This window comes from Perognathus longimembris, chromosome 8 (assembly GCF_023159225.1).
Source record: "Perognathus longimembris pacificus isolate PPM17 chromosome 8, ASM2315922v1, whole genome shotgun sequence".
Lineage (NCBI taxonomy): Eukaryota > Metazoa > Chordata > Mammalia > Rodentia > Heteromyidae > Perognathus > Perognathus longimembris.
Window position 1 is genome coordinate 20,687,669 of NC_063168.1, and position 22,741 is coordinate 20,710,409.

Below are 22,741 nucleotides of genomic sequence, written 5' to 3' on the forward strand. Positions count from 1 at the left end.
TGTTTAAAAACACATGTAATTATTTAATCCAGGAAGAGAAAATGGCAGTGGTGAGCTGAAAGGCTGGTGGATGGTGCTGGTTGCTCCTCCACCACGACCCAGCTGCGATGCCTTAGGCGAGTCATCGACCTGGCTGTTTTCTGCAAGTGTCTATCTCCTGGGGCATATGCGACTCCATTTGCCAGCAGGAAGGATGTGAAAGCAGATGAACTCACAATCCTTTCCAATTCTAACATCTACAGCTCAAAGGCTGTGCTGTGTTTACATGTCTCCTTGCCTCCCAGCAAGCCACTATTTCTAGCTAGCTCCTCCTGCCCATTGTCTTACCTTGATATGCCATTATTTTCCCTGGTGGCTGTACAGAAGACCCTCTATCCATGGATTGTGTCTATACTGAATAGGTGCAGATGTTTTTCCCTGAACAATATAGTTTAACGCATACGGTGCGTCAGGTATAATAATATATCTAGATTGTAATGTGGAGATGATCCAAAATATATAGGAGGATGTGTTTGGTTAAATGCACCAAACACTACAGCATTTTATGTGAGGGACTTGAGCAGGAGGAAGGACTTCTGTATCCCTGGTGGGAATAACGGGGGAGAGCCACAGGACAGACTGCCGAGTCTCTATAATTGCTTTAAAGTCAGACTGGGGTACGTGTGTGTGTAGTGGAGGTCAGGGTGGCTGTAACTTGTGTCCCTTTTGTGCTGTTTTGGAGAAAACCTCCTTTTCTTCTAACTTCCTTCCTTAAAAAAAGTTCAAACAGTATTTCTACAGCGAAGCATTTAATAAATCAAACAGTCCTTCCCCATCTCAGCCTCTCCTTCCCCAGAGAAACTTACTTTCACTTCTTGTGGCTCTTGCTTTTCTGGGTCTTTGTCTCCATTTTTAAGGGTTGTACTACTATTTCCTGCTTTTCAGATTTGGATAGTTTAAGGACTTGTTATTATGGAAGATGAAGACTTGGCTATACATCCTCAAGCATCTTCCTATAAAGCAAGTATCTTCCCAGTCCTGCGGCTTGGCAGCCAGCGCCCAGGCGCTCGGCGTAAGCATAGCGGGGGTGATGGCAACGCTTGAGCACGGACCCTGCATTAGCCCCTCCAGAAGTGTGCGTGCATGCAGCCACATCTTCTCAAGGGCACTGAGAGCTTATCCTCAAATAGGCTAGCAAATTTTTCAAATGATTTTTAAGATCCTACAGGAAAGCAAACCACCAAGTTTTAATGGGATCAAGGTTTCCTGACAGGGATTTAGGAAAATTATAAGATGGCCATCAAACCTCTATCTAGTTTTGATAGCCCACTTTCTCTCCTCACCACCTTGTCCCCAACAACCTCTCCTTTGCTGCCTCCAAACACTCTCTTCTAAGGGTCCTGAACTGCAGGGATCCAGGTAGGAGGTGCCCTAAGCTGGGGAAGTCAACTCCCTGAGTGAATGCACAGAGCTAAAGTGTTGAGAGGACAAGACCTGTCAGTCATCAGTGCAACAGAGGGAGCCTACTGTACATGGACAAACTTTCAGCTCTGCTCCTCTCAACTCCCCCTGCAATGAAGTGGAATAAAAATGTTGTCTATCCACGGGAGGTACCAAGAAAAACGAGCCAACTCTTAGCTGAGCCCGAGACTCCTGCCACAGAATGCTAGCCTTGGCTGTGGTTTTATATCCTTTGCATTATCTAGCTCACAAGTTTAGAACGAATGGCTCAGACGCTGGAATTCCTTCGTGCAACCACACTCAGTGCTGGAGACACCCTTGCCACCTCTGTGTCTCTGCTCTCACTGGGGTCCCGTGTGGAGCTGAGGGCGCAGGGTCAGTGCTGCAAGGCAGAAAGTAAGTGAAGACAAGAAGCCGAGTAGCACAAGCTTAGGGTGAGCACCCAGCCTGGGGTCTCAGATCCTAACTGCAGACAGAGCAGAAATTGAAGACAAAAATACAGCAAAAAACCCCCCAAAAAACAACAACAAAAAAAAAACAATTTGAGAAGCCTTCAAAAGCACCACTTTTAAACTGTCCTTGACAATAATCATCAAGCAAATAAATGAAGGAAGCCTATGACTGTAACACTCTTCCTGCGGTTCAGATTACCCATGATTCCATCATAGGACACCTCACAGAGTGAAGGTTTACCGGCATAGAGACTTCAATGACAAACTAACTACTGATAATCTGTGAGGAACATTCACCTCACAGAAACAAAAAGCAAACTGCTATGGGAGTTTAAAGAAGAAACAATTATAATTGGGTGAAGGAGACGTATTAGGAAACATCGAATAAACAGCCCCAAATTGAAGAGAGTCAGAGCAGTGGCTAACCAGGAACTTCTGAGATGGATCTGGTGGGAAGGATGTGGACAGGCACAGGCGGGGGTGGTGAGATGGAGAGGCAGGCCAGGAGGCTGCAAGGAAAAACAGGGTTGGCAAGTGGAAACCAGGTGGGGTGCACAGGAATAGCATTTCTTCCCAGGAATGCAACTTGGCTCCTCATCCTGAGAAGTGAGGGTCAAGAGTAGGGGAAATGTGAGCAGTGACAGCTCATGGCTTGTGACCACCCACCCAACCTATAAAACCACCTTATGGGGTACATAACCTTTTAGGTTTCTTCTCCGTTTTCCATGACTAAAACAAAACACCAGAGGCTGGAAGCTTTATAGAGAAGTTTACTTAGTTGTGGAGGTTCAAGGTCATGGTGCCTGCATCACCAAGGCCCTCTGCTCAAGATGGCATTACAATGGGGGGATCAATGTGGGAGAGATCATGTAACACAGATAGAGGCTGGGAAGGGACAGGTTAACAAGTCTCTCTGACGATTAATCAGAGGTCCCATGAGAACTATGAGGACATAAGCACCCCTGACCTATCTCAGCATCACTACGCTGGGGACCCCGCTTCCAATACAAGAACCCTCAGCCATACCCAAACCACAGCCTTCCCGCACGCAGAGCATTAAGGAATGTGTGTGTTCTTGGCACCCACATGTTATCTGCTGCTTTCCTCCTAGCAACAAGAAATCTCCCCAAGACACAGAAATCTCTCGCCCCAGCACCAGAAAACTGAAAAGATGTACTCCCAATTTCTTGAGTGATAACTCTGAAGATTTTCCCATTTACAGGCTGTTCTCCTCTGGTTCACCCTAAGTTGTATGGCGGTCTTATCACTGTTTATATCCTTTCCTTGATAAATGAGTGCCAAGTTCTAAACATGTCTTCCCAATGATTTTTAGGACACAACATCACTTGGGAAGTTGTAGACTACACAGGAGATAAAGCAGCCCCACTTATCCCCCACTTTCTTGGCTTTGTACTTCAGACTTATTTACTGTCTTTGGGACACAAAGTCTAGTTACAAGGACCTCATGGACAAATGGGAACCTGGCATACAAAGCCCTCCCTCCCTTCCATTTCTCTATGGGATATGCTCCTAGCCATCAGCAGCCTAGGCCTACATATGGGCTTTTCTGGAAGCAGGGAGGTGCCATCATTAACAAACAAGTGAAATGAGGGCAGTTAGCCACATACATCCATGAGGGCCTACTTGGAATGTAATTCATTAAGTCACGCTCCCTCCTCTGTGAGTTTCCAACTGTGTGCAAACAGCAGGACTGTTTCTAAACTTTCTTCCAGGCATTCAGCGTTGCCCTGCAACAGCATGTGGATACCCTGTGGGTTAAAGGACAAAACCAGGAGGGATTCTGGCTTCCATCATCCCTTCCCCTCTCCCCCTCTCCCGAATCTATAAATCATTTCTGGCAGGTAGCTGGGAAGCAGCTGCAAGCGAGAGTTTTGCTCTAGAGCACAGGAAGCCACCTTTTAACCCGCCTGCTGTTGTTTGTCTCCCGAAACGTGACAAAAGAACAGATGTAAGCAACATGCCAACTGTTGAGAGGATCTGCTTGGAGTGCGAGAGGAAGCCTGCTCAGAGCCACATCACACCAGTCGCCCCAAGGAAGGGCAACTGAGTTCATTTCCTGAACCCCCTACGCAGGTTCTCTTCACCTCAGGCCAGGACTGGTGCTGCTCAGGCAACCTACAGGTTGACACACCCCCGGCTTGTGCCTCCACTTTTGGGGCTCCATCGTATGTAAGTCCTTCTCAGAGCCTGTTCAAATGCCACAAGGTCTATGCTAGCTTGAGATTAGGCGAGATGAAGTATAGTAAGGGTAGTACGGCATAAGCATAGACCAACTAGGCCTTTTCTGACTGTATGACCCTCCCTCATCTCAAGACCAGACTGTGTCCCACAATCTGCCAGTTGCTTAGGCCTCTCCTGATCAAGCTCACCTCTGCGAACCACCCCATTAGCTCCCTGAGGGCTGGACACATGGCTTACGCCCCTGTGCATTCCCAAAGCAGTGATTTCCATATCACTAGTTACAAACCATCAGTGCACTGGGAAACAAACTGAACGGGTTACTCCCAACACAATATTTTAAAATGGGAATAAAAGCAAGGAATTAAAGTCTTGGGATAACTGGACAACTATGAAGAAAACATTAGATAGCATTATGAAATACCTAATAGTAAGTGTGACTGTATAGGGAATTGACTTACTTAAGAAAAGTCTTAGCAGGCACCTGGGGCCCACACTTGAAATCCTAGATACTTAGGAGGCTGAGATCTGAGTATCTGAGTTCAAAGCCAGCCCAGGCAGAAATATCTGTGAGACTCTCCAATTAACCATCAAAGAAGCCCTAAGTAGAGGATATGGTTCAAGTGGTTAGGGCACCCGACTTCAACAAAAAAGCTGAGGGAGCCCTAACACTGGCATATACACAAAAGTGTTTTGTTCAATTTTTTTTCAGCTTGACAAGCAAAATTAAATAAAGGTACCTATATTCCTCATAGACTCTTGGCTCCTGAAATTCATGGTCCCTCATGTATTCAATACCCTCCACCAGAGTATACACTAGTTGCAATCAATGAACCTTTATTTACACATCATTATCACTCGAAGTCTGTAGTTTAACATAAGGCTTTGATCTTCATGTTGTATATTCTGAGTTTGGACCAAGGTACAATGAATGCATCCATCAAGTATAGCATCAGAGACTGGCCTCACAACTCTAAAATTCCTCTGCGAATGTTTTTTAGGATATGCACGATAAAGAATTTAGGGGAACTTGCTTTCAAATAATTGCAAAATGAAACTTGTACATGTGTGCACATAGGCCTCTATGTGCGTAGATGTGGACAATTACAAGCAATCAAACAAGCAGGCTAGAATCCAGGTGTGGCTTATACAAGTATTTCTTCACTAATTCACACTTTAAATTTTTCTGTGTTTGATAGTTTCATAATAAATAACCAAAGCAAAAGAAAGAACTAAGAAAACAGAGTATGAAATATGATTAGCTTTTAGGTAGCGACTGATGTGAGTCCGGGTCACAAAACCTCATTTCTTATTATGGATCAAGGTGCTGAGTTTGAAAATGCTGGCTGACAGCAACTTGCTGCTCTCAGCACACAACAGGCAGGCAATAAGTATCTGTTAATAAACCTCCAGAAGCACTGGCTTTAAATGAAGAAGCAAGCTGAGAAATCAGTTTGTCCCCAGTTACATCTCATTAACTCAAGCTGGGTCAAAACATCTAAGCACTTTCCTCTCTGAGCAGACTTGGGCCTAACCTCCATTCAGCATCCAGGCCTTTCTTATCAGATGTAGAATTACTCATCAGGAAGGGTTCTTCTCTCTCAACTCTCCATGCCAGGGAAAAGTGTGAACAGAGAAGACTCTTAACAGGGTGATAACTGTGTTGGACTGCTAAGGATCTACGTGTTTTCTGGGACCAGGGATGAACACAGGTACTGTCCTGGGTGACCCAGAGCAGCTAGTCACTCAAACTCTGTGAGAAGACTTTGTGAGAACTTTGAACAGATCCACACTGTTAGTACTGTGTGGTGGATGGTACTCCTGCAGTGTGAGTTAACAGTTGGAAATTGGGACAAGATGGAGAGCTCTCTGAGAGCACCCAAATGGCAACAGCAAATGCCACATGGCAAAGGGTCTTTGATGCTGTGAAAGAACCTTTCTCTGATTACTCATCACCTAACATGGAAAGCAAAGGCGAAAGAAAACTTACTGTAAAAACGTCATCATCACCAAGCTCAGCTTCGTTATGAATAGTGGAAGATGATGTTGTTGAACCTAAAAAAATTAAAATGTGGGAAAAAAAAGTCAAGGGTTTTGTTTTGTTGCCATTTCTGGGGCTTGAACTCAGAGCCTGAGCACTGTCCCTGGCTTCCTTTCGTTCAAGGCTAGCACTCTACCACTTGAGCCACAGCGCCACTTCCTGCCTTTTCTGTGTATGTGCTACTGAGGAACTGAACCCAGGGCTTCATGTATGCTAAGCAAGCACTCTACCACTAAGCCACATTCCCAGTTATCAAAGTTCTTTTTCCCCCAAGTGTTTAAGTCAAATCAATCATTTTAAAAAGTGTTTGGTTTTGTTTCTGCACTATTGGGGCTATGAACATGCTAAACAAGCGCTGAGCTAGAATCCCTAGCTAAAAAGCATACTTTAATAAAATCACATTCCATTCTTTTTGCACATGAATTGTGTCAGGACAAATAAGCTACCTGTTTAAATGCTTCTAATTTCTTTTTTTCTGATTTTTTTTCAGGATGCTCTCTCAACTAACTTTGACTACTGTTGCTGTTCCCAGTTAACCTTTCATACTTCTGCCCTGGCCACCAGAAAACAAGCACTGTGGAGGCTAAAGTACACTCCTTTGTAGTGATCTCCAGGTTATAGCGGTGAAGGGAACCCCTCTAGACTCGCCAGTCTCACTGAACTGAGCTTGATTAAATCTTTTCATCTAGAGATGAAGAAGTTTTGGCTGACTAGCCTGTGCAGTCTCCAGTTCTGAGCTTGGGTACTATACTCTAAACTCCAGATTAGCTGGCTCTAGTGGCTGAGATATGAGGATCCTGGCTTGAAGCCAGCCTGAGCTTTTAGAAAAGTCCATGAGACTCTTATCTCCAATTAACCAGCAAAAAGTGGGAAGTGGAAGTGTGGCTCAAGCAGTAGAGTGCTACTCTTGAGGGAAAAAGCTCAGGGACAGCACCGGCATCAAAAACAGAGCAAAACAAAACCCCCTAGAATGCAGGAACTGTGTTCAAAGCCATGCCAGGGAGGGTTTCTCTTGCACTATCAGAAGCCCAGTGAGTTATATTTGCCTTTTCAGGTCAAAATTAAGGCTCCTGTATGAAAACCCAGCTTATTCCACCATAGAACAAACTAGGTCAGTCAAGTTCAACTTGTTTTCTTGTTCACTTTATGCTTCAGCTTCACTGACCAAAAGCGATATTCAAAAAAGTAACACTGAAAATGAGAGAGGAGGTAACAAACTGTACAAGAAATGTACTCACTGCCTTACATATGAAACTGTAACCCCTCTGTATATGTATATCACTTTGACAATAAGTAATTTTTAAAAAAAGTAACACTGAAATCTGTAGAAGCAATGGACATAACAAAATTTTTGGCTTTTCCTTCTCTTGGTCAGGGTTTTTAAAATGTGCACTTAGAAAACATTTTGTTATGATATAATTTTTTTTTTTTTTTTTTGGCCAGTCCTGGGCCTTGGACTCAGGGCCTGAGCACTGTCCCTGGCTTCTTCCCGCTCAAGGCTAGCACTCTGCCACTTGAGCGACAGCGCCGCTTCTGGCCATTTTCTGTATATGTGGTGCTGGGGAATCGAACCTAGGGCCTCGTGTATCCGAGGCAGGCACTCTTGCCACTAGGCTATATCCCCAGCCCCATAATTTTTTTTTTTTTTTGCAGTCCTGGTCCTTGAACTCAGGGCCTGAGCACTGAGGGCTAACTCAAGGACGGTGCCCAGGTCCTGAGTTCAAATCAAGAAAAGAACTGTTGGACAAGGATGAGAGAGAAAAAGCAAAACAAATTCAATCTCCAAGAGAGAAAGAGGAGACAAAGCCAAGCCCATAGCACCCAGTGCTATTCCCAGTGTGCAATTCCCAGTGGTCACTCAGGGTTTTTCTCTGCTATGGATCTCAGCCTCCTATGTTGCTGTGATTACAGGCATAGGCCACTGGTGGCCAGTAATCAGGCTTTAAAAAATTGTTTCCTTTTTGGTTATGTTATGGTTATTGTTTAGGTTAATGTCCTAGCTACAACTTTTTTGAACTATTAATTGTACTATAGATGATTGTTAAGATCTGCTTTCCTCTCCCCAAATCCCAAAGAATAACTTGAAAAGTTTTATAATAACATACATTCTCCTGTGACTCATTTTCCTAAATTTTGGATTTGGCATTAATATGTATGTTAGAAAGTCCTTTCTTCACAGGGCTCTGAATATGACTTCCTCTCATTTGAAGTGCTGACTTGGAGAACTAATGGCTGGAAGCTCTTCCAGGCCAGGATCAGAAGTAGCAATCAATGACCACTATGAAACATCTCATTTTCTCCGTGTTGTCACTTTAATTACTCTCTCTAGAGACTTAGAAAGCTTTGACATTTCCCTGATCCCGAACCTTCCCACGAGCAAACCACAAATATAGGATGGCAAGAACCTGGAGAATTTCCATCAGCCCACTAAGGGTACAGTGACAAGTTCAATACCTTCTATAAGGTCTTCGATTGCTTTCCTCACTCCCCTGTCAAAGGCTCGTGCATCAGCAGGGCTTTGGAAAGTAAGTCCAAACTTCCTATTATCGACCTTCCAATGATGAAATGTTGGGTTGGCTTTGGTGTAGACCAAGTCCTTTCTTACATAGCATTCCAATACCACCTGAAGGATTGAAACACAGGCTGGTTACTTACAGAGCAGGCATGATGGTGTTTGGTTACAAAAGTCTAATTGGGAACCATCACTAGGGGCAGCCAACAAAAACCACCCACCTTTTCTCTTCACCTGTGACCCACTCCACCTAGGAAGAAACCATTTCTTCCTGTTGCCCACCCTATCTTTGCAGGCCCTTCCCTGAGATCTAATAAGCCCTACTATCCTGGCTGTCTTCCTTTACCACATTTCTCTTCCTTCTGCCCCCAATGTGAAAATTAGGGCAAGGGCTAGATCTTGCTCTACATTGGGGCCTTTGTACCGATGGCTTACTCTTCCCTTCCTGCCCTAAAGGATGTCTCCTGTGACCCAAATTCAGTAAGTTGAAAATTAATCTTAGATTTTTGCAACTCATTTCTTCACCCAACTTCCCCTATATCTGGCAAGGCCAACCCTTCACACAGCACTCTCTCTGGCTTGGCAATCTCTGCCTCCTCTGCTTCCCCTTGCATGGTGAGTCACCAAGTCCATTTCACCTGTCCCTAAACATCTTTTATTTCAACCCCATTTCAGTTGCTGCCACCCAGATCTGAGCCTCTATGATCTTTACACTTGGATTCCTGGGCCACTCTCCATGCTTCTAACAATGCAGTCTCAGAACTGGCCATCGTTGAGTGATAGCTTGATTAATCTTTTAATCTGCAGCTCCAGACCCCTGATCTCTGTCATTACAACATGGAAGTAATACCAACATTGTCAATGAGAACAAGAACATGCCCTGAAAACACTTAATAGGACCACATTCATTCACCAGTAGATTTCATCATCAGTTGTCATCTTGTATGTGTTCAGTCCTCCTCTCTTGGCAATTTAGTACTTGATTTCATATTGCTCTAGCAGTTCCATGTATGCTGTGTCCCCCTAATTTGATGTAAAAAATATTGCAAAATAACTTTCTGTGTCTAATAGTGCTATCATGGATAAGACATCAGAGTTTCTTTCATATTACAGAATAAAAGAGGCAATGCAATCATGTAAATATAAACTTCATTCTTTATTCATAAAAACCCCCAAACTTTAGTATTCCAGTGGCCTCATTATAAACACTATAATGATTTTACTGAGTTTTAATAGCCTTGATCTTGTTTTGGCAAACGTTCACAATTAACACTATGTGATCTTGTTAATTCAGACAAAATGAAGGGCAAGGGTGAAGGCTTGCCTAAATTACTGTGAATTTAAATAAGAACATCTTTAAATGAGGACAAATTTTAAGACCATATCAAAGCAAAAGGGAATTAAATGCTCCCTAGTAAATGTTCCCAAATGTAATAAATAAGATTAATATTCAAATTGGTATGTTAATTAGCAGTCCCAAGCAGTTAACTTTGTGACATTGTATATTGAAAGAAGACAACCATCCCCTTAAACAATTCTGTTTATGACTAAATCGCTTATTATGGTCATTTTCCCCTAAGAATAGTACAACGATTAAATGTCAGCCCAACCCCATTCCAAATCAGAGAACTACAATTAACCAGGGCTTTACCTAACAAATGTTATCTATTTTAGAATTTATTTAGTCTCAATTCAGTCTCAAACTTTTTTTAAAGCAAAAAATAAAGGCTCAGTGTTTCCATATTTTGGGTAGGTAAGTATTTTGTCAATACTGTCTTAATTTTTAAAATCCTTCTAAAGGTATATTTTCTTAGAGAAGTGTAAGTAAAATAAGTTCATACTTAAATTAGGGGAATTGAAGAAATCAGATATAGTCTCTTTATGTCCCCTTAGACAATTAACATCTTGGTATTTCTAAGTTTAACAGCAAAAATGAAACATTTCTAATGCTTTTATCTTTGAAACAGATATAACGGAAGTTTGGGTGTACAGACAATCAGATATTAATATAATACTGGAGAAAAGCTTTTATTTAAATTTATTGTCAAGGTGATGTACAGAGGGTTTACAGTTACATAGGTAGTGAGTACATTTCTTGTCATATTTGTTACACCCTCCCTCATTTTTGGAGAAAGGCTTTTTAAAATTGTCTTTTAAATAATGTGCATGGGGAGAAAAAATGTGATTTTAAAAGTTTGCCTTTTATTTTTATATAAAATTTATATACATTTTTATTTATGTATTCTTATTTAAGTAGGTATACAAAAAGGTTATGATTCTATTTTTTTGTTGTGTGTGTGCCAGTACTAGGGCTTGAACTCAGGACCTCAGACTCTCAAAGCTGGTGTTCCACTTCCAGGTTTTTGGTGGTTAATCGGAAATATGAGTCCCACACAGACCTTCTTGCTTGATAGGATCCTCAGATCTCAGCCTCTTGAACAGCCAGGATTACAGGCATCATCTAAGAAGCACATGGCTTGATTCTGTTTGTTGCAAGTTTTTTTTTTTTGTTTGTTTAAATAAAAAGTGAATGGACTGGGCTGGGAATATGGCCTAGTGGTAGAGTGCTTGCCTCGTATACATGAAGCCCTGGGTTCGATTCCCCAGCACCACATATATAGAAAATGGCCAGAAGTGGTGCCGTGGCTCAAGTGGTAGGTAGAGTGCTTTCCTTGAGCAAAAAGAAGCCAGGGACAGTGCTCAGGCCCTGAGTCCAAGGCCCACGACTGCCCCCCACCCCTCCCCCCCGAAAATGAATGGACTTAGAACAAATCATGCTAAGTGAGGTAAGCCAAGCTCAAAGAGACAAACAGTGCATGTTTTCTCTCCTTTGTGGAGGGCTAGATCTAAAATATAATTGGACATGATAACCCATACAAGACTCCAGGCATTCACACACTGTCAGACAAAGGATACCAGAAGGGAAGAAACCCAAAGGTGAAAAAACTTCCCTTAATATTTAAATTAGTGTTTAATATTAATTAAACATTTAAATTAATAATTGATATTAATATTTATTGAAACATAGGGTTTTTTCTTTTCTTTTCTTTTCTTTTGCCAGTCCCGGGCCTTGGACTCAGGGCCTGAACACTGTCCCTGGCTTCTTCTTGCTCAAGGCTAGCACTCTGCCACTTGAGCCACAATGCCACTTCTGGCCATTTTCTATACATGTAGTGCTGGGGAATCGAACCCGGGGCTTCATATATACGAGTACGAGACAAGCACTCTTGCCACTAGGTCATATTCCTAGCCCAAAACATAGGTTTTGTGTTATTATTTTGGTGTGGGTGGTGGTGTTTTGTTTGGCTTTGGGCTTTTTAAAGGGGGGACTGTCGGGGGACACAGAGAAAGGGAGGGAGGAAGGGCAAACAAACGCAATCATGCTATTCAATATACACTATGTGGAAAACAAACTACATAACTTGTGAGTAGAGACGGAGGGGGGAAACTGGAGGAAAGCAAAAGAAGGGGTGATATTGGCCAACAAAAGGAATATACTCATTACCTGACTTATGAAACGATAACCCCTCTGTAAATTACCTTAATAATAACACTAAAATTATATTTAAAAAAAAATCTGACCCAAGCCGGTGCTGGTGGCTCACGCCTATAATTCTAGCTACTCAGGAGGCTTGAGATCTGAGGACTGCGGCTCAAAGGCAGCCTGGAAAGGAAAGTCTGTGAGGGCCTTCAATTAACCACCAAAAAACTGCAAGTGGCACTGTGGCTCAAGTGGTAGAGCACTGGCGTTGAACTGAAGAGCTCAGGGACAGCACCCACGCCCAGAGTTCAAGCCCAATGATCATCATCATCAACATCAACAACAACAACAACAAAATCTGACCCAAGAAACATGGGCTGTAAAGAGGTAAGTAGATAAGTATTTCAGATAAATGTGGGAAGGTTCCACTCTTTTCTCCCGTCTCAGCTTCCCAAAATTACTCTGTGGTGCCTGTGGTGGGCACCAACCCACTTCCTTTGCTGTCCTTCTTTAGATATACCCTGAAGTTTTATGTTTAATTATAGCCATGCCCAGAAGTTTATTTTACTTAAAAGCATGTCTTGGGTGGCAGATCAGGGTCTGCACCGCTCAATGGTAAGAAGTATGTTTAAGGCCCTGGTTTTGATTCCCCAGCATCAAAATCCAAAAGCAAAACAAGAGATGTGTAGGAGCTACAAGGAGGTTGGTGTGGTACTGCTCAAATGCCGGGCGACGCTGCTCAGTATGCATCCTCCACCCCTGTGCACATGCACCTCATTTGTAATCGGTCACTTTTACAAGCAGCACCGAATCTACATTTGTAGACATCAACACATCATTAAATTTTGGTCCGTAGGTCTTTGGGAGCCTAACCCATCTCTGGTTCGTTTCAGGGGGGTCCAAGATGGAAAAATTCTCTTCATTACCATAATAAGGCATGTCTGACCTTTTTACAATGGTGACATTCTTAGTGTGGAAAATGAATGGTGAGTTTAACTCCGTGCAGTAGTAGCATGTCTCAGGGCAGCATGCGCACCTGTATCAAAGCCATTGGCTCTTTTTTTTTTTTTTTGGCCAGTCCTGGGCCTTGGACTCAGGGCCTGAGCACCATCCCTGGCTTCTTCCCGCTCAAGGCCAGCACTCTGCCACCTGAGCCACAGCGCCCCTTCTGGCCGTTTTCCATATATGTGGTGCTGGGGAATCGAACCGAGAGCTTCATGGGTAGGAGGCAAGCACTCTTGCCACTAGGCCATATTCCCAGCCCCAAAGCCATTGGCTCTTAATGAAGCAGCAAACATTCCTTTATTGTAGTATGGCCTTTTAGGTTTACAAATGGATTCTTGCATTTGACTTGCTATCCTGTGTTTCTTTAGTCAAAAGTATATGGAGAAGCTTGGCTTCAAAACAAATGGTAAGAAAAAGAATGAATATTTCTAACCACCTCTTCTCTCTTCCACTGCCTTTGGAAGTGGGATGATTGTCTCAAGTAAAAAATGTGTGATTGTTTCAGCTGTGAGCTGAGCTAACTGTGTATTTCTTGGAATGCCATTTTATTGAAACAACAATCACAGACAAGCTATGGTTAATCAGCCTTGAGTATTTGGCAGACATTTTCTTGAAAATGAACAAAGCAAGCTTGTCATTTCAAGGAAAACAAGTGGAGATTTTTTGTTGCCAATAATAAAATTTGAACTTTCAAGTGAAAATCAAAATTTTTGAACAGCTTAGCAGTACTTAAATGTTTTTCTAATAAGACAATTGGTGAGATTAAGCAGTATCTATCTATCTATCTATCTATCTATCTATCTTTGTTTTCCCCTGGACACACACATATATATTTTTCCTGAAGCACACCTGCAACCCCAGCTACTAGGAAGCTGAGGAAGATTGCAAGTTTGAGGACAGCCTGGGCAACTCAGTAACTTTTGATTCAAAATAAAAATTTTAAGAAAAGGCTGAGAATATTGCTCAGTTGTACCATGCTTGCCTGGGCTCCTTCCCTAGTGCAGTACCACCCTCCCCCCCCCCCCCACCAAAGAGAAAAAAAATGTGAGTGATCTTTGTGCTACTGCAGGATTGCAATTCTTTTCCAGATGAGCAATGTACAATGTTACAAAATCGGGCACGAGTAAAGCTCCATTCACAGTGAAAGATAAACTAGTGGGTTAATGTAAGAGAGGATAACATTTCCTATCAATGGTTCCAGGTTCCACATTTTAAAAACTGCTGTTGGTTGAGTTTTGACACAGTAACAAAGAATTATCTGAAAAGGCTATTAAAACATTTCTTCCTTTTCCAACTACTCATCTTTATATACTTCAATCGCATAGAACCTATTACAATAGATTAAAACCAGGAGTAGGGTAAGAATCCAGCTCTTTTCTGAAAATGCAAAGCAATAGCACTCTCCTCCTCATGAGTTACTTTTGTTCTGCAAAATATTTTTCAGAAAAGTGTCATTTAGATTAACTATTAATGCATAAAGAGAGCTGGGAATGTGGCTTAGTGGTAGAGTGCTTGCCTAGCATGCAGGAAGCCCTGGGTTTGATTCCTCAGCACAAAATAAACAGAAAAAGCAGGAATTGGTTCTGGCTCTAAGTGGTAGAACTCTAGCCATGTGCACAGAGAGCCTCAGGGACAGAGCCCAGGCTCTGAGTTCAAGTCCCAGGACTGGCAAAATTAATTAATTAATGCACAAAGAGTTTGATTTTTAGTTTCTAATGTGTTAAATAAATATAGCTATAACTCATCAAAACAAAGAGCTCTTTGAGGGTACTACCGTGTGTGTGTGTGTGTGTGTGTGTGTGTGTGTGTGTGTAAAGGAATCCTGAGACAAAACGACGTGTAAAGCACTGTCCACACATTTTTGTGTATGTCTGTTTTTATTGGGTAGCATTCTAGATAGGAACTAAGTAAAAAGTTATGCATATTTAAAATTAAAAGTCCTGTATCAACTTGGGTTTAATTTTTTTTTTCTGTACCAGCCATGGGGCTAAATTTAGGGCATGGGTACTGTCCCCCACCTTTTCTGCCTGAGGCTGTCACTCTACTAACTTGAGCCATACCTCTACTTCAGGCTTTTTACTGGTTGATTGGAGAAGAGAGTCTCATGGATTTTCTGCCTTGGCTAGCTTTGAATTATGATCCTCAAATCTCGGCTTCCTGTGTAGCTAGGATTACAAGCATGAGCTGCTGACACCCAGCTTCTAACCTGCCTTTTCAAGAGCTTTGCCAGCTCAACTTCCCACCAAACAAATGTACGAGTGCTTGGCCACCTATGCATGGCCACTGAAAAGAGCAGGCCATTCCTTAGATTTCCTGATTCAGGATTTGGTAAGGAAAAAGCTCCTCTAGTCCATCTAGAACAAGACTGCTCAGCAAGGCTTCAATTGCACATATACTTCTTAAGAAAATGCAATTATCTCCATCTGACCAAAACTCATCTGAATAAACCACTTGTGAACGAATGGGCATCTTGGAGAACGTGCCTATTTTCTCACAGAAATAATGATAGTAACTAAGCTCATAGGTCCCCCAAACCACACCAAAACACGCTGAGTTCTAGAACTCTGAAAAAGAACTGCTTCTGTTAGAAAGATCATTTGTGTCCCTGTAATCCTAGCTACACAGGAAGCTGCAATCTAAGGATGGTGTTTCAAAGCCAGCCACTGCAGGAGTCTTATTTCTAATTAACCACCAAAGGCTAGAAATGGAGCTGTGGCTCAAGTGGTAGAGTGCTAACTTTGAGAGACAAAGCTAGGTGACAGTGCCCAGGCCCCTGAGTTCAAGCCCCAGGACTGGCACATACCCACATCCACACAAATAGGTTCTAATGCTGGCTCCACCACTGACTACATATCCCAGACCCAGGAAATAAACAACTTTTTTGGGGGGTGGGGTGGGGCTGGTCATAGTGCTTGAATTCAGGGCCTGGGTGCTGTCTCGAAGCAGTTTTGCTGAAGGCCAGTACTCTACCACTTTGAGCCACAGCGCCACTTGCAATTTGCTGGTGGTTAATTGGAGATAAGTCTCATGGACTTTCCTACCTGGGCTGGCTTTGAACTGTGATCCTCAGAACTCAGCCTCCCTCCTGAGTAGCTAGAATTATAGGTGTAAGCCACTGGCACCCAGCATGAACAATTTTTAATAAATGTGCCCCCCCACTACAATGAGGAGACAGTAATATTTTCCTCTTTCAGAATGGTGCAGGAATGGTACTGAGGTTATTTACGTCAGGGGCTTTGAACAAGACAGTAAGAGTTTGTAATTATTATGTGCAAGTCACTGGTAATACATTAGTTCATAAATGCATTTGTAAAATTAAGGGGCTAGGCTAGAGAATCTTAAAGGGCTATTTTAGGTTGAGATATTCTTTGACAAACCATAGATATACCAGGAAAAAATAGCTCTATAGATACATAGCCCTTCACTGGAGATAATATGCTAACACAGAAAAATTAAAGATAAAAAAGTAGAGATAAATTGTTAAAATCTATTTGTAGCAAATATGGCAGATGGAGATTATTATCTTTATTAAAACCTCCAATAGGCAAATATAATGAAGGACACAAAATTCTGCTATAACATTATCAAAGAGAAAACACCATTTCTGCTTATTAGTAAATAACTATGTCACTGTTACTCTATCAAACTGATAAAGATTTAAAATATATGACCCTTTGTATGTTAAAGGAAATTCTTACATGATAGTAGCAATCCCCTTCTATATGTTTTCTGAAGTTATAAAAATTTAACCCCTTGAAATTATTCCAAAAAAGTAAAAAAACAAAAAAGTGGGTATATCTTCATAACACCGGGGTTGAGGGACAAAAAGGAAAAATAATTATGTATGTAATCCTAACTACTCAGGAGGTGGAGTTCTGAGGATCATGGTTCAAAACCAGCCAGGACAGACAAATTAAGAGATTCCCCCCCTCCGCCCCCCAGTAGTGGGGCTTGAACTCAGGGCTTGAACACTATCCCTGAGCTTCTTTTGCTCAAGGCTACCATGCTACCACTTGAGCCACTGCGCCACTTCTGGCTTTTTCTGTGGTACTGGGGAATCAAATCCAGGGTGTCTGTCATGCGTGCTAGGCAAGCACTCTACCACTAAGCTACATTCACAGCCCTCAAGAGACTTTTATCTCCAATTAACCAGCAAAATGGTGGAGTAGAGGAGTGGTTCAAATAACAGATCACCAGCCATGAGCAAAAAAGCCAGGCCAGAGCATGGGGCTCTGAGTCAAGCCCCAGGACTGGCACTAATTAAATTAATAAATGAATGAATGAATGAATGAATAAGGAAATCACCTTAGTACATGACATGAAGATATGGTCACATGAACAACAGAGTGTCACATAGCTATCAGCAACTTAGCAATGTTCTTATGAGAATGTAGGGGCAAATGAAACAATACGAAGATGTTTATAGGGCTGGGAGTGTGGCCCTGTGGTAGAGGGCTTGCCTAGCATGTGCAACACCCTGGATTCAATCCCCTAGCACGGTAAAACAAAACCCTGAGAAGTAAACCCATTGACACACTCAATTATAGATAAGTAAAAATAAAAAATAAGAGCTGAAAAGCTATAGTAACGAGCCAAAAGTGGGTGTGCATAGGTGGCTTTGGCTTAATTTTAGATCACTGTAGCACAGTATCAAATGCTGGTTCCAGGCTCTCAAATGGTCACCAAGAGCAAATAATCTTTGATTCCTCAATTACAATATGGGCCGCAGCAGGCATACAAATATGGAACATAACTGAGGGGCTGAGGCTGTACTTAAGGCAGTGAAAAGCACAATAGACGGTGGTTAATTCACCTTTTTTGGTAGTGTGATTATACTGCCTTTATTGCAAGAATGTCATAAATAAGAATGTTTTGATGCTTTGATGATTATGTAGGGAATTTCCTGAAGAGAGACTTCTTAAAATTAGCTGCATTCTCCCTTTGAATTTTTAGAAATTGATTGGGTGTGAAAATAGCATTTCTGATATCTGTATGTAACATTTACAAACTGTTCTGTGTTATCTATTCAGTAACTTTTTCAGATGATCAGTGATTGCAAAAGAGTAAAACTTGCACTTAACACGTAAAATTCAACAAATATGTTTATGAGTCTCAAATGTGCTGTCTGTATTTTCTCTGGGGTCCTGTACAATCCTGCATATCCTGCATCATCTAATGGCTGTAAAATATACACTCTCTGATCAGCACAGACAGGGGTAATATCTTCCATGTTTAAGGGCCTTAATGAAAACATACTTGGGGCTGGGAGTGTAACTCAATGCTTAGAATAAATGAGACCCGAGGTTCAATCCTCAGCACCACAAAAACACATATGTACATGAATAAGAATCACGACAAAATAAAACAAAACAAAATAGACTTGTGTCTTCTATTTTTCCTCCTATCAGAGATTCTGTCAACAACACAAAAGTGGCCATCCAAGTTATGAACTCACAATCCCTGATTCTTGTGAGAAAATGATAACTTTCCAAGTATTTATTTATAAACATGCATAATTATTTATAGATGTGTGATACTTCTTTTTGTTACTTTCTTTTTCCAAGCATGCTGTACTCATTATTTACAAGATAAAAGCTACAGTACCCGTTGGATAAACACTTACATAGAAGGAGCCAAAAGTCAGCTGACTCTGCCTTTACACTTTTAGCATCTACCATCCAAAGCTCAATGGCAAAGCTCCAGGAACAAACCCTACATCTAAAAACCTCTGGCTTCCTAGTGCAGTGGTATTAGGTGACTCATAATAATAAAGAACATCCCCCTTTTGTTTTAAATACCTTGTAACAAAGTCAGTAAGAAACACATCTTGATGAATCCAAGATGCAAACTTGATTGCTCAATACACTTGTACACATGTGTGTTTCATGGTGTGTGGCCATTAGAGATTTCGTTGGAAAGGTGTTGGCTTTGTTTTAAAAAATTGCTGCAGCTCCAGAGTAAATCTGTAGTTTTTTTGTGTGCATGTGTGTGCAAAATTCTGAACTGGAGAGAGAAATACAAAAATACCAATGGGAAGAGGGATATAGTTTAGCATAGAAGTCGGTCATCGCTACTGGTCAACCACAAGTTGTGTCTGCCATTACCAGTTTGTCTTTCTGTCGTTCACCATGGATGAGGAAGCCGCTGCGTCCACTGCCTTCAGGGTGCATGACCTTACACACCCCCACACGACTGATCCCGCCTCCTTCCTGTGGGAACCATCCCCCGCTGGAGTCATCTCTCGTCATAACCACAGCCTTGACACGCACGATATAGCTGTCACTAAAACGACAAGAAGAAGGGGGCATGACAACGGTCTGGTAGCTGCAGAACATGTTTTGCAACATGAGATGACCACAAGCCAGTGCTTTCCTGGACTTGTCGCCAGAAAAATTCACCCATCCACAGGCAGCCTGCCTTGACTTTTTTCTGTGTGCCAGTCCTGGGGCTTGAACTCAGGACCTGGGCATTGTCCCTTAGCTTTTTGGCTCAAGGCTGGTGCTCAACCATTTGAGCCACAGCTCCACTTCTGGTTTCTTGGTGGTTAATTGGAGATAAGAGCCTTATTTGACTTTCCTGTCCTGGATGGCTTTGAACTGTGACCCTCAGATCTCAATTTCTTAAGCAGCTAGGATTACAGGTGTGAGCCAATGGCTCCTGACCCATCGTGACTTTCAGGGGGAACAAAACACACAAACAATGTAAAAGAGCATTTTATGAAGCTAATAACCTCCTTATTTAGCATAAGAATAAGAATCCATTTCCACACTACAACTTTTCCATTTATATAATCATTTACATAGGTAGGAAAGTATTTCAATTTAAGCAACTCTGTTATATGCGCGCAGCTTTGTTTATGATTTTATTTTTTTCCAGTTCTAAAACTGCTTTCGCAATAAGTTCTTTTGCACCTCTGCCAAAAATCCTTTCTCCTCCAGAGACCAACTCTAGCTTCATCACTTTGGGGGGAAATTTGTTTGGATTATCAGCAAGGCCATTAACTTCTCACTTGGTGTTTTTTCTTTGGATAGAACTTATTCTTGAGCACTCAAACAGACATTCATGTCTTCTGCACACCAGGCACTGGGCCAGGTTCTGGGGAAACAGATGTGGAGTAACAGAGAACCCTCCTGTTCCCTGGGCCCCAAGGAAGACCATCTCCCTACCCCACCACTCAGAGGAGGGAGATGGTCCCTCTGCCCACACACAAAGCCAGGCAGGCTTTCTTCCACTCTTTACAGCTCAGCCTCTGCGGTGATTCAACTGCCTTCCATCAGATCCTCAGAACATTCAGGTCTACAGCTCCCTTCCTTCTCATCCTCTCCTCTGACCTTACTTTTAAGTTAGAGGAAGGCATACAACATATAGGATGGACTAGAAGTGCACAGTTAGGTAGCATAAAATACATCTGTATTATTGTGCAACGACCACCACATCTCCAGAATTTTTTTTTCCGTCTTTCCAAATGGGAACTCTATCTGTTTCAAGGAACTCTCCCATTCACATACCCTCTATCCCTTACCCCAACCCCCACCCCAGCATCACTCTCCATCCTTTCTGTGCTGGTGCAAAAGTTCCTTTGGGGTGTGTGTATGTGTGTGAGCTTTTTGTACCAAGTTAGCACTCTACTACTTGAGTGAAAGCTCTACTTCTAGCTCTTTTGGTGCTTAATTTGAGGGAAGAGTCTCATTGACTTTCCTGTCCAGGCTGGCTTTGAACCATAATCCTCAGATCTCAGCCTCCTTATAGCTAGGATTACAGGTAAGAGGCAACCAATGCCAAGCCCATTGCTGTTCTTAATCTAGCCAAAACTGACTGTGGGTGGGTCTGTGGCCATTCTCACAGGCTGCCTTCTCTCCCTGCCTGCCTGAAAACCTACCCTTGGGACAGGCACTTACCATGGCTATAGGCTATTCACCCTTCCTTCATTTCCTCTCAAACCCTATGACGATGTCCATGCCCTTCCCCAATCTCCCGCAGCTTTGGGTTACCTCTCTTTCCCTGATCACCCTAGCCACCAAGCTCACTGCTCCTCCATCTCTATCTAATCCTTGCCACGATTCACATAACTTCAAAACTGATTCAGACGAGTCTTCTAATTTCCTTGGCCTCTCTCTATTTCTGAAGCTTTCCCCCTCCAATGCCTTTAATCCTGCAGAGTCATAGCAAACCATGCCCAGGTCAACCCTTGACCTGACTACCAACATCTGTACCAATCCCACTCCTCCAGTTTAAGAGTGCTGTGGTCTGACCATCACACCTCCCAACTTTGTAGCTCCGGCACTCAGCCTCTAGCACACTTCATCCCACGGGGGCGGGCTGACTACTAGGACCACCATATTTATCTCGCTCTCCACATCCCACACGTCCTTACGTCCATTCTTTCTCAACCTCAGCACCATGGTCTATGACAGCACACATACTGCTCAGCATGTCACCTAACACCTATGTCCTCTCCGGAATTGCACAATTTAACCAGGCTCATACACCATCAATGGATCTAACCTCATGGCCTGCCCATGCTGCTTACTGAACATGGTGAAAGAGAAAACTCCAAACTGTTCACAGCCCTAGTTTTACAGCCAGAGTCACCAACCTTAAATGAGTCCTCAGATGCCATGAGCATGGTGCTACATTTACCCCAGGATCAGTTCACACAGCTTCTCCCCACCCCTCAGATGAGATGGATGAGTTTGCTGTTTTCTTTGGCTAAGAAAACAGACACAGTCAGCACAGACCCTGCACCCCAGTCACCCCCTGTGACTCTGTCAGCACTCTGGGCTCTCCGGTTGCTGGCTTAATCAAGCCCCATCCTCCACTTGAACACCTGCTCTAGGCCAGCATTCACCACCTTCACATTCCAGCCAGCCTCTTCCCTAGTGAAAACACTAAAACCTCAGTAAAAACAGCAGTCAATATATCTTCTCTGCTTGGGGAGGGGGGACAGGCCTCAATCTCCCAGTATCGTATTGAATCTTTGATTCCCAAGGCCTTCCCACCTTTCCGGTTCCCCCTTCAAAATAGTCAGAGGTGGGGCTGGGAATATGGCCGGCCTAGTGGCAAAAGTGCTCGCCTCGTACACATGAAGCCCTGGGTTCAATTCCCCAGCACCACATATACAGAAAACTGTGGCTCAAGTGGCAGAGTGCTAGCCTTGAGCAAAAAGAAGCCAGGGACAGTGCTCAGGCCCTGAGTCCAAGTCCCAGGACTGGCAAAAAAAAAATATATATATATATATATTAGTCAGAGGTCACTTTTAACCATTTGATCCTGGTGGCCATCACTGTCCACTGAGATGACCACAATAATCTACTACTTGGTATTCTTACTTCCATATTTGCCTGATTCCCCCAGAAAAACAGAAAGGTTAGTCAGTCAGACTATAATTCTCTACTCAAACCCTCCAGCAGTTTCCTACATCAGACTAGGCTCCCATATCCTACTATTTTCCTTGCTCCTTCCATTAGCCTCTTTGGTCTTCTTGATGATGTTCCAAATTAAACATAACCTTACCCCAGGGCCTTTGAACTTGCCAGCTCTCTCATTTCAAAGTCCCGTTCCTCACCTTTCTCTCCACACAACTAACTATACTAATTCCCTTATTTCACACA

At 42.7% G+C, this 22,741-nt stretch overlaps 1 protein-coding gene across 2 annotated transcripts in view; it reads right to left on the reverse strand.

The window, feature by feature from the left end:
- Window positions 1-22,741, reverse strand: part of Spred2 (sprouty related EVH1 domain containing 2) — a 126,403-nt gene that overhangs the window by 15,131 nt on the left and 88,531 nt on the right. For both annotated transcript variants that reach the window (XM_048352627.1, XM_048352628.1), the window contains exons 2-4: window positions 19,235-19,412; window positions 8,587-8,755; window positions 6,082-6,146 (exon numbers count right to left, since the gene is read on the reverse strand). In XM_048352627.1, the coding sequence (XP_048208584.1) occupies window positions 6,082-6,146; window positions 8,587-8,755; window positions 19,235-19,412 (412 nt within the window). The remainder of the gene's footprint in view (window positions 1-6,081; window positions 6,147-8,586; window positions 8,756-19,234; window positions 19,413-22,741) is intronic.